The 12,438-nt window shown below is 34.4% G+C and overlaps 1 protein-coding gene across 1 annotated transcript in view; it reads right to left on the reverse strand.

The window, feature by feature from the left end:
- The window catches only part of DENND4C (DENN domain containing 4C), a 117,512-nt gene that overhangs the window by 63,423 nt on the left and 41,651 nt on the right, over window positions 1–12,438 (reverse strand). Inside the window, exons 5-10 of the mRNA XM_054727027.1 lie at window positions 12,193–12,362; window positions 7,886–8,124; window positions 6,344–6,410; window positions 4,704–4,762; window positions 3,700–3,844; window positions 296–471 (exon numbers count right to left, since the gene is read on the reverse strand). Of these exons, the coding sequence (XP_054583002.1) occupies window positions 296–471; window positions 3,700–3,844; window positions 4,704–4,762; window positions 6,344–6,410; window positions 7,886–8,124; window positions 12,193–12,362 (856 nt within the window). The remainder of the gene's footprint in view (window positions 1–295; window positions 472–3,699; window positions 3,845–4,703; window positions 4,763–6,343; window positions 6,411–7,885; window positions 8,125–12,192; window positions 12,363–12,438) is intronic.

Genomic DNA, 12,438 nt, shown 5'->3' on the forward strand with positions numbered 1-12,438 from the left:
AGAGGAAGGTAGAGGAAGAGAGAGACAGAAACATCAATGATGAGAAGGAATCACTGATTGGCTGCCTCCTGCATGTTGGATTGAGCCCGCAACCCAGGCATGTGCCCTTGACCGGAATGGAACCTGGGACCCTTCGGTCTGCAGCACAATGCTCTATCCACTGAGCAAAACTGGCTAGGGCTGATGAAGACTTAACAACTTTTAAAAATAGCATATTTCTAGATGCTTTCAATGAGCTATATCTAAATATGAGGAAAAATATAAATGGGAGATAGCATAAAAAGAATCAACTTACATATATAACATGTTTGTATCCAAGTCAATGCAAACAACATCTTGTGGTGGGTCATGCAGATCAAAATACCTTGAGTCAACTCCAACTATAAATGGTACAGGTGCATTAAGCACTGCCGCCAGTGAGAGAGGACAAAGGGGAATATATGGGCATTGCCACTGAAATGGAAAGATCATCTGGGGAAAAAGTTTTTAAAAATTAGCCAAATTCGAAGTTTGCAATAAATTATGTAATTAACTAATATTAATGAAAGGGACCACTAAGAAGCAGTTAAGTCTAGTTTCTTTTACCTTAAACATCATTTCAAAAACTAAATGACTACAAAATATTATTAAGCAATACTATGAGCCAATGTAATTAAAACCCTGAAGCATGACAGTGATCACAAGCACAATAAAAATGCTAACAGCTCTTTGGATGTTAGTCCTTCTAATGTCTATACAAAACCCACATTCAGTTTTACAGAAAAAGTCAAAGTATAGAATTGCCTAAAAAAATTATAAAACAAACTCATGATCTTTAAATCTCAATGCATTTCATCTATAGATTAAGTATCAAGATAACCTTTGACTAAAATCCAACTAAAAGCACCAAGGAATCAAAAAAATTAAAATGATTCCCTTGGGAATGGTAATACTCAATTGAAAATTTCAACAAAAAAAATTTCCTAACCACTCAAATAACATAAAATTATCCAACTTCAGCGAAGCTTGACATCATAAAAATAAAGATGAAGAGATTAGCTGAAGAACATATATTCATGGTCCATGGACACAGACAGACAACTGTGGTGATGGCCAGAGTGGGGGATGGGGCAAGGGCTGGGTAGAAGGGGCTAAAGAGGGGAGAATGGAGGACATCTGTAACAGTGTCAACAATAAATAAGTAAATAAAATAAAACATACCTTAAGAATCTTCACCAGGTTTGCTTTACAAAGCTCTACCTTAATTGTATCACATATGCTTATGTGTTTTTTTAAAAGATAAGGTTAACTAAAAATCCAGATCAAAATTTTAATGATCAGCTAATATTAAAATTTTAATCATTGATGATAAAATTTTTCCTCTACTATAAAAATTCTTGTTGTCTTTCAAGGTCTAGTTCAATTCCTATCTTATCCATCATCCCTCACCCCAAAGAAATGCCCTTAGCATTTACTATCTCTGCCAGTTATTCCAGGTGGTTATTCAAAATGGAATTTTATCTTCATTTATTTACTTACCAAATATCTGAGTACTTAATAAGTGCCAAGCACTGTTCTAAATGATGGAGCATAACAGTGAATAAAACAAAGATCCCTGCCCTCATGAGGTATAGAGTTTAGCATAAGAGTTAGCAAACTTTTTCTGTAAAAGATAGGAAATGTAGGACTAGTGAGCCATATTGTTTGTCACAATACTTAACTGTCTTCATACGTGAAAGCAATCATAGGTAATATGTTAATAAATGGCCTATGTCCCAGTAAAATTTTACAAAAACAGGTGGCAGGCAGGATTTGATTCCTGGACCATAGCTTGCCAACTCCTGATCTAGCAGGAAGAGACAGAAAATAAACAGAAGACATAATAAATGAAATATAGACCATGTCAGGATTGCTAAGCGCTACAGAAAAATGAAAAAGTCAAGTGAAGAGGATGAGAGTTCAGAAGAAAAGGAAACAAGTTGTATTATTAAATAGGCCAAACAGGGTAAGCTTCCTTAAGGAAGTGACAAGTGAACAGAAACCTGAAAAACGTGAAGGAGGGATTTAGCCACGGGGATATCTAGAAGAGGGCTTCAAAGAGAAAGAACAGCTTTAAGGCTGTAAGGTATGGGGCCTGCCGAACATGCTTCAGGGGTAGCAAGGAGTCCAGTGTGGCTGGAACAGAGTAATCAAGGGGAAGAGTATTAGAAAAGGAGAGCAGAACAGAGAGTCAGAGCCACTAGCACAGAAAACTTATAAGGATTTCAGATTTCCTTCAGTGAAAACTGACTGTCTTCAGTTCACCTGCAACTACTTAAGAAATTTTGGTATAAAGCTGACAGCAAAATACGACACCCTTGTCTTCACCTTTGACTTATGCAGCGCAACCTTAAACAGGGTCACTGTTACAAAAATACTCATTTGTTTAATTAATTTTTGCTACAGGGCTCCATTAATTATTTTATATTCTTTGATATTCAAATCATTCTCCTTTTGAAGAATTTATCCTGTCAGCATTCTATTTTCTCTTCTTCAAATTGCTTAACTGCTAAATCCTCATTTACCAGTGGTACTGCATGCAATTCAGGGAGCTCTCCAACATTAGTGACATAAACTCCATGCAATCTTGCATTTTTCATAAAATTTCTAATTTTACGTTGCAACTTTTCCACCTGTCCTTGAACTATACTGCTGAAATCAATCAAGAGACTGGGCCACAAAGATTCTGACAAAGGGGCATGGATGTTTTACAGGAAGGAATATTTGAGTGGAACTTGCTAAAATTGGTCAGTTCATTAACAAATATTTTCATGTTATAATGACTTTTACTTTCACATGCAACTGTGAAAACTTGAACATTAATATGTATATAATGAAGTTATTTGCTTCCCATAAATCGTCTCTCATGTTATCATTGTTTTTAGTCCTCAAAGCATTTCTCGGACCAGATTAATATCTTGGAGACATATTCCATTTGTTGATTTAACATGTATTAATTCAGTGCTTACTCTATGCTACCAAGCATTTGCACATTATCCTATTTCAAAATCACTTAGAATTTTCTATATGTTAATGGCTCACAAAGATTAAAAGTTAAAATTGGAAGAAAATTGAACTCTATAAGCCAATGAACAAAAATAAATCCAGAGACAGAGAAGCATCGAACAGACCATCAAACCTCAGAGGGAAGGCTGGAGGGAGTGAAGGGTGGGGGGCGCGCACACGTTAAGAGACCAACCAAAAGGACGTACTTATATGCATGCATATAAGCATAACCAATGCGCACAGACACTAGGGGGGTGAGGTCATGTGTTGGGGGGCTGGGAGTGGCCAGGGAGAGGCCAATGGGGGGAAAAGGAGACATATGTAATACTTTAAACAATAAATAATTTTTTAAAAAATTGGGAGAAGGTAACTGTGTAATTTATTTCCATTATTAGATCAGCTGAAATTGGCCAGAGCCTCTCATTTAATATAGTAAGTTTCATTCACAATTTTTATTATTATGTAATCACATAGATTCTCTGAAAAACTCTAGAATATGAACAATTAGAATTTGAAAGTTTCTCTCAAATAGAGAAAATTTCTCTTTGCCAAACTACTGTTTTTAAGTTAAACTTATACTGGTAATTCCAAAGTTACTTTCGTTAAAGAAAATTTATCTTCAGAGTAAAAATTCTGTCAATAATTCTGTGCTAAAAGGAAAAATACTATACTTACAGCTACAACAGCTTCGGCTACTCCAGTTAACACAGCTGGCCTCAGAGAATGCAGCAGAATCTTACTCTCAAGTAAAACAAAGAGCAGCAATGTTGCACAATTCTCAGGACCCAGATTCATTAACAAGGTGCTAAAGTTGGCTCCACTAGAAAGAGAGAGAAAAAGAGATGATTATGAACTATTGTGCTAAAACATGTTAAGATATGCTTATTAAATTATTTCCTATATATTAATAGAGCTAGAATCTAGTGTTAACTTCAAATTCTGATTTAGTTATCACTGAAAAGTAGCAAATCTAATGAAATAGTTTAACAGAATGATTCAAATTCATCCCTTGGTAACAAAGGGGTATTTATCAGGAAATATATTCCTGAAGATGAACCACATGAACACTCAAAAGAATGGAGGTAGGGGTTTGGGGCTGGGAAGGAAGAACATATACAAAGACTTGTCAGATTCAAGAAATTGAAATATATCTATTGTGACTAAAGCATAGTAAGGGAAGGGATGAAAACAAGCAAGAGATAATGCCAAAATAAAAATAACACAATTACATTTGCATTCACGAAAGAATACAGTGGCTACAGTATGAATAAAGAACTAAAGGGGGGAAAAAATAGAGACGATCAATTAACAGGTACTTAAGTGGTCCAGGTGAAAGATCATGCTAGCCTAGACTAGTGATGCAGATAAAGAGAAGCTAGTAGATTTAAGACATTTTAGGAGGTTACAATTAGTTCACCTTGAACATGAAGTTATGAACTGAATATGGGGAGGGGAGATGAGAAGAAAAGGAAGGTATTCCTTACATCTAATCTTGCAACTCTCTTAAGTATTCTATTTTTAAAATGGCCCCACCATTCATCAAGCTATCAAAGTTAGAAACATTAAAGCTATCCTTACATACTTTGCAAAAATAGCACTTTCTTATCCTAACCCTTAAAATGTTTTAAAGCATTCTGCTCCAAATGAATAAATATATCATTTTAGATAGCATTATTTACCTTAATGGTAAAGGCGTGGAAACTGGCTGCGATAATATTAGCGCATCATGGACTGATAGCTTAAAAAAAAAAAAAAAAAAAGATAAATTAACCTAGCCAATTTTGAAACCTAAACATTTAGATCATGGATAATATGGAAAACACTTTCCTGTGCAGACTAACACAACAGTTTTGGAAATATGCACTAAGATATAAAACAATAGCTGTATTTACTCAGAAGTACTGTATTCGTTCTTTTTAACCAAATTGTTCATTCAATTGAATTTTTATTCAGTTAATTAGTGAAAATGTAATTACCTTAAAATTATGAAATAATTGCTTTTTAAAAGCCTCAAATTTACATGTTGGTAAGCAGTTGGAAGTTACTTAATACTTATTAATACTTGCTGAACTGAAGTACATTCAAGATTAACAATATTTGACTTAATGCTATCATATCCTATATAATAAAGATGTAATATGCAAATGGTCGTTAACACTGTGAAGCCTAACAACCGACCGTGTAACGACCGGATCATGGATCAGCAGTAGGGTGGGTCAGCGAGCTACAAGCAGGTGGCGGAGAGCTACAGGAGGGGGCAGGGCAGCAAGCTATGAGGGGGAGGCGGGGGGAGCTACAGGAGGGTGGGGCAGCAGGCGGAGAGCTACTGGAGGGCAGTAGCGAGCAACTGGCACACGGATTCATGCGCAGGGCTACTAGTCACATATAATATTGATAACATCTTAGAAAAAAATTTTCAAATGCTTGCCTCTATAGATCAGTGCTCTCAAAGTGCCAATTTGCAAACCGTTATGGGTCCAGGAAAAGATAATATATAAATGGAGAGCAAGCCATTAAGAAATTTTTATGGCAATCTGACACTGCCCACACATCCAATATCACGATCAGTGAACTTATGTCTTTGGACAGGATATAGACTTGTTCATGTCTATACAGATCTCACATAGTAAGTTCCATATGTCACAAGCTGTATACTTATGTAGGTCTGCCACAGATTGGAAATTAAAAAAAACCTAGTCCAGTGATGGCAAACCTATGACACACGTGTCAGCACTGACACGCGTAGCCATTTCTGATGACAGCGGCCGCATGCCGAGGATGAAACATTTGCTGCTCCTGAGGATGAAACATTTGCGAAATAATATTTTATCCTCAAAGTGACACACTACCCGAGTTATGCTCAGTTTTTTGGCGAAGTTTGACACACCAAGCTCAAAAGGTTGCCCATCACTGACCTAGTCCTTTAAGATAGATAGTTTGAAGAGCCCTATTATAGACTATTTCATTTTTACCTTCCAACCTTAACTCATTTCATATTTAATATCAGTCATTCCCATATTAAAAACATGACCATAATTCTGGGTTTTAAGTTATGAAAATCAGCTACAAAAAGTCTATACATGGACCAATGTTGTTAATGTCATGAATCAGGAATTAAAATTATTCCAATTTCATACACCCAAAGTTCAAAACAACAGTACAAAGGATGTTTAGTAAAGATATAAAATACCGGAAATTCAAGGACTTTATGAATGCATACTACCCCACCTCAAACCCAAAGAGTCACAGAATCCCCACTCTACAGTGATGATAATGAACATATTCAGGGCTTCCGTAAAATATACTCTTTTTTGATTACCTGTACAAGGATTCTCGGTCTTTGTGGTGAAGGAAAGGGGATATTTTGCATAAAATGTGAAATGTGCCTGGAAAATAATTGGAAATAAAGGTCATAATTACTTTGCTAAAATGCTTCATAGATTTTTTTTTTAAATCTTAATATCATTATATATCTTCCCAAATACGACAAAGCCACTTACCTAAAACTTATCCTAACTAAATAAATTTAGTGTAAATAAATGTACTCATCCTACTAAACTTCTGAAATGCACAACATATTTCCTGATTTAAAGTCCACATTATCTTCTATTATTGCCAGAAAAATAAGAGTAATATGAATATGATTTTCATGAAAGAAGCAAATTTATATTGCCCTGATTATCAGTGCCAATATGGGAACCAACTAACTCTGATATAAAAAATTAAAACTAATATAGAATTTAATCCTAGTAATTAAATATTAAATATAAATGTAATATAATTATTTTACTATAACTTTGGGCAAACCACTTACCCTCTCTGTTTTTCCACCTAAAAATAATGCTTCTTACATTTCTCCAAAGTTTTAAGATCTTAGAGGCCACTAAAATGCAAATTATTACTTCAACTGATAAAAAATTAATCACTACACAGATTTTAAAAAACTATTTATGAAAACTTAATTTTTCAAAAGATTGCTATACTGTCACTCACATTAAATTTTAATTCAAACAATTTTAAGATAATATGAAGGTTGAAAGTTAAATCAGAATTATGAACCATTAGATTGTCATTCCATGAGTACAATCTGAAAGTTGAAGCCATATTTCTATACCAAGGTATGATAAGTTTATATTAACTTTACTCCCAACTTATCCACGAAACTAGTACATTTTGATGGTATAATGGAAAATTTTTCAAATTGTAACAAAAATCTATGTCTACACGTATATATAATACATTTCCACCAAGCTCTTGACACCTCTTGGTTTGTTAGTAGGATACATAAATTATTTACTATAATAAACAAAGGTCAATGTGCCACTAGAAGTCAGAAAAGACATGGTTTTCAAAAGACAGAGGCTCTGCTCCACATATATCTTTCTTACTTACAAAATATTTCCATGACAAAGGGAATTCTAAATCAAAGGGAAAATGTGTAGGATTCTACCAAAGCTAAAACCAAAACCTTACTTTTAACATAAATTTCTAAATAAGCTTAGAGATGTTTTACAATTAGATTTTAGAATGACCACTGATATGACTGAGTGTGTATAAATGTGTATATTAACAGCTACTTTTCTCTTGGTTATTAGAAAATGAATAGGAAGAACACACAGTACAATGTATGTAAGTTTCTTCCTCCGCTGAATTCTCAAAAGAAAATTTGGTCATCCTCACCCACCACTCCTCAATTTTAAATTCAGTCAATGACTCAAGTAAAAAGAGAGCAAGTAAAAAGTAGGGTGACTGTGACTCCCCTTAACTTTGCTGCTTAAAGTCAGGTAAAGAATGAAATAAATATATATTTACACACACACACAGTTTTTCCAGCAGACATGTCTTTCATCATTATACGTACTTTTCAATGGGAAGAGGATGTGGTCCAGACACAGAAAGTTTGTAGATAAACATGAGAAATTTTCTAAAAGCTTCAAAAAAAGGCCAGTGTGAGAGTAAACAAATGCATTTGTTTGAATTGATGGATTTGGAGACCATTTTTCTCTCCACAGGTGTCAATAGGCCCAGCTGCATAAGCTGTTTTTCTGTTAGAAGTTCCCAAGAGTAAGGCTCATAAAACTGGATGGCAGCTCCATATACCTACAGAGCAACAGAATTTCATTATAAGACTTCAGGGTTTTTAAAAATTAATTTCTCTTTTTCTCTTATTCCATAGAAATATTTGCTTAGAATGCATGACAGATAAATGAAAAGAAATATTTTGACATTGCTGATGGGAATATAAAATGGTGTGGCTGCTGCTGCTGAAAAACAGTTTGGCAGTGCCTCCAAAAGTTAAATAAAAAATAACCAAGAAAAAAACAAACAAAAAAGAATAACCAGATGACACAGCAATTCCACTCTTAGGTATACAAGCATTCCCTGCTTTTTGAAAGTTCACATTATGCCACTTCCCTTTTATAAAAGACCTATATTAGCACCTGTTTACGCTAACAGAATTAATACAAAGAGGATTTTCACTTTTATGAAAGTAGGCAAAAAGCAATAATAGCATTCAGCATTTGTTTGGCAGCCAGAAATATAGAAGCAGTACGCACCCCAGCAGTGAGAGTGGCATCACCAAGCTCCTTCCCGGGGAACCACACTCATCATCTCCACATCAAGCCCCCATACTTTGAACTGTATCTGTGAGTATCTGTGCTTTATTTAGATTTATTTTGTGCTTCTGTTTGCAAGATGTGTCCTAAGGTATCAGAAAAGCCTAAGAGAGCTTCTAAGGGTATTATGCTTAGCATAAAATGGCATGATTAAGCGTTTGATCATGAACTAAAGACTTCCTACGTGTGTTGAACTTGCCTAGTCCATTTGTACTATTTACACAAAGAAAGAATCTTGAAAGCTGCCAAAGTTACTATTGGTTCTGTTAGTAGCAAAGTGGTCTCCTTTAGTTGGCATCCAGTAATGGATAAAATGGAAAGTCTATTATTTGAGTGGATTGATGGGTGTACAAAGCATGGTGTGTATTTATCATGTCATTCCTGCTTTTACCATATGTTAGTGTTACTTTAGATTTTATGTGTTATTTGGTATGATTTGGTAGGTTATTTTGGGGATTTGGGAACGCTCAAAATTTTTCCTATATAAATTAATGGTAATTGTTTCTTCACTTTACATCATTTTGGTTTGCAAAAGATTTCATAGGTGGGGGGATGAGGACAAATATGTGACACCTTAATCAATAAAGAAATTAAAAAAAAAAAAGATTTCATAGGAATGCTCTACTTTTGGAGAGTAGCGGAAACCTGTATACCCAAAAGAATTCAAAAGAGGAACTCAAACAGGTATTTGTACACTAATGTTCATAGAGCAATATTCACAACAGCCAAAAGGTAGAAACAACCCAAATCTCCATCAACAGATGAATGGATAAACAAAATATAGTATATACATGCAATGGAATGTTATTCAGCCTTAAAAATAAATAAAATTCTGATAGGTACAGCAACATGGATGAACCCTGAAAACACTATGCTAAGTGAAATGAGCCAGACACAAAATATTATATTATTCCATGTATATGACCTACTTAGAATAGGCAAATTTGTAGAGACAAAAAGTAGAATAGAGATTACCAGGGACTTGGGGTGAGGTGAGGAAAGCTTCTGTTTAGGGTGATGAAAAAGTTCTCAAACCAGAGAGTAATACTTATATAAATCGTATGACTACTTAGTAATATATATCATATTAACCCTTGTCCTTTGTTTAAAAAATACATTTTTATTGATTGCAGAGATGAAGGGAGAGGGAGATTAAAACATCAATGATGAGAGAGAATCCTGCACACCCCGCAAACGAGGTATGTGCCCTTGACCGGAAATGAAGCCGGGACCCTTGAGTCCACAGGTCGACACTCTATCCACTAAGTCAAACTGGCTAGGGCAACCCTTGTCTTTATAGATACAACACTTGCAGATAAAATTTTCTCAAAGTGATCTCAAGAGGTTTTTTAACAAGCATCTCAATGAGGCTTTGTTGTTCTCTACTTGTCATAATTTGGTAACTCAAGTGTTTGAAGATCTTAAAATTTTCATTTTATTTACTGCTTTTAAATAAGAGAATCGGTAAATGATTATTAAGTTAAAAAGTTAGCTTAGTTGTAAGCAATACAGTTAATATATGGCCTTCATTAAATGAGTATTTCACTATATTTCAGATACTATGCTTGATTTTAACCTTCATTATCTTTAATACAGAGGCTGCTAACTTGTAGAATGAGGCTGCCAATGTATTTTGTTTGAGCCACAAGAGTCAGCTTTGGTTATCATTTTCAATAAAATTGCCTATTTTATCAAATTTCCTAAGAAATTTTAAAATTTCTACTACATCTGTAGTTTTATTTTCTAAATAATATTTATTCCTGATATCTTTTTTTATTTTAAATTATCATTCTATGTCATTATTACTGTTTATAGATCTTTTCAATTTTTTACTATTACAAATAAAGAATGTACATGTTTTTGGAAAATGTATACACTCACATCTCTTGGGATATGCTCAGGAGTGTAATAGCTGGGCCACAGGGTTGCTTCCTTTCCTTGCTGATAATGTAGAAGTTCTACATTTACTTGATATAAGACCCATCCTGAATACATATATTGCATTATTTTCTCTCAGCTTGGGCCTGCTTTTTCACTTTCTTACTGATATCTTTGAATGAATAAATATTCTTAACTCCAGTGAGGTCTATTATTCATCTTCTCTCTTATGGCTAGTGCTTTCTGCATGCTTTTAAACTATCTTTGCTTACTCCCTCCATTTTAATATATTATTTTTCTTCAGATCCTTGTTGTTGAGAAATTAGCCAATCTAATAGTTGTTCTTTTGAAAGTAAATGTCTCTTCTTTCTGTGTTTTGATGTTCCCTATACAGAGTTGGTTTTGTATTTTTACTTTTTTTCTACTGAAGTTCAGAGTGTATCTTGAGTCTAGACTCAATTGTTCATCAAGCCTGGAAAACTCTCAACCAACCATTAACTCTTTACATGCTGCCTCTCCCTTTTCTGATCTCTGCTTCTAGACTTCATTAAATGTCTATTGGTTGTTCTGATTCTATCCTGTACATATTTAAACTTCTTTTATGCCTTATGTTTTTCTGTACTACATTTGAAGTGACATATCTTCCACTTCATTAATTCTCCTTTCATGTATGTCTCCTCTGTTGTTTAAACTACTCACTGAATTCAATTTTAAGAACATATTTTTTATTCCTACACATTTGATTCTTTTCTAATCTTTCTATTCATTTTTCAAAATATCCTAATCTTTCTTTGATGCTTTTAGGGGTCTTGAATCATTTCAATTATATATTCAATCTATAATATCCTTCATATTGTTATTCTTTAATTTCAATATAAAAGGTCCAATCCAGCTTTGTATTACGAGTCTTGATGATTCTTCCTACATCTTCTAGCTTTTATTATGGTCTCATTTTATTTTATTTATTTATTTAAAATACCTTTTTTATTGATTTCAGGGAGAAAGGGAAAGGGAGAGAGAGATAGAAACATCAATGATGAGAGAAAATCATTGATCGGCTGCCTTCTGCATGCCTCTACTAGAGATCCGAGTCAGCAACCCAGGCATTTGTCCTGACTGGGAATCGAACAGTAACCTCCTGGTTCATATATCCACATTCAACCACTGAGCCACACCTGCCGGGCTATAATCTCATTTTAAGGCCTGAGTTTTGGGGGTGTCTCTCCAGAAAGACTTTATATTACTTTCTGTAGAATTTTCAGGGGTATCAACATCCTGATACCAATTTTCATGTTGACCTTTCACCTTTCACTACAGTGCAAATTTAATCCAAAATGTATTCTGTCCAAATAATGCTAACATTCAAATAAAAGTTAGGCCCAGCTAGTGTGGCTCAGTGATTGAGTATAAACACATGAACCAAAAGGCCACTAGTTCAATTCCCAGTCAGGGCACATGCCCAGGTTACAGCTCAATCCCCAGTAGGAGGCGTGCAGGAGGCAGCCAATCAATGATTTTTCTCATCGATATTCCTATCTCTCTATCCTTCTCCCTTTCTCTCTCTAAAAATCAATAAAAACGTGTTGTTGTTTTTTGAGTTGGGTCTTATTAATCATTTAATAGGATTAAAATATAAACAAAATAGGTCAAATAAAAGAGGAAAAAAATATACCTTTTCAGCAGAAGAACCTGTCAGGACAAAAGTTGAAAAAACTGGAAGTGGGTATTTGGTTTGGGGATCCCAACATTCAATAGTAGCTCCCATAGGAAGGCAGAAGAGAGGTACAGATTCTGAGAGTGGAAATGACTCATAATCATCTTCCGGATATCTAAATATTAAACCTTTTGGAGAAAGGAGACAATAATAAATTTTTCTAAATAGTTACTCTTCCATAAAGTATATGTGATACATTATTAG

The sequence above is a fragment of the Eptesicus fuscus genome, chromosome 15, assembly GCF_027574615.1.
Source record: "Eptesicus fuscus isolate TK198812 chromosome 15, DD_ASM_mEF_20220401, whole genome shotgun sequence".
Classification (NCBI taxonomy): domain Eukaryota; kingdom Metazoa; phylum Chordata; class Mammalia; order Chiroptera; family Vespertilionidae; genus Eptesicus; species Eptesicus fuscus.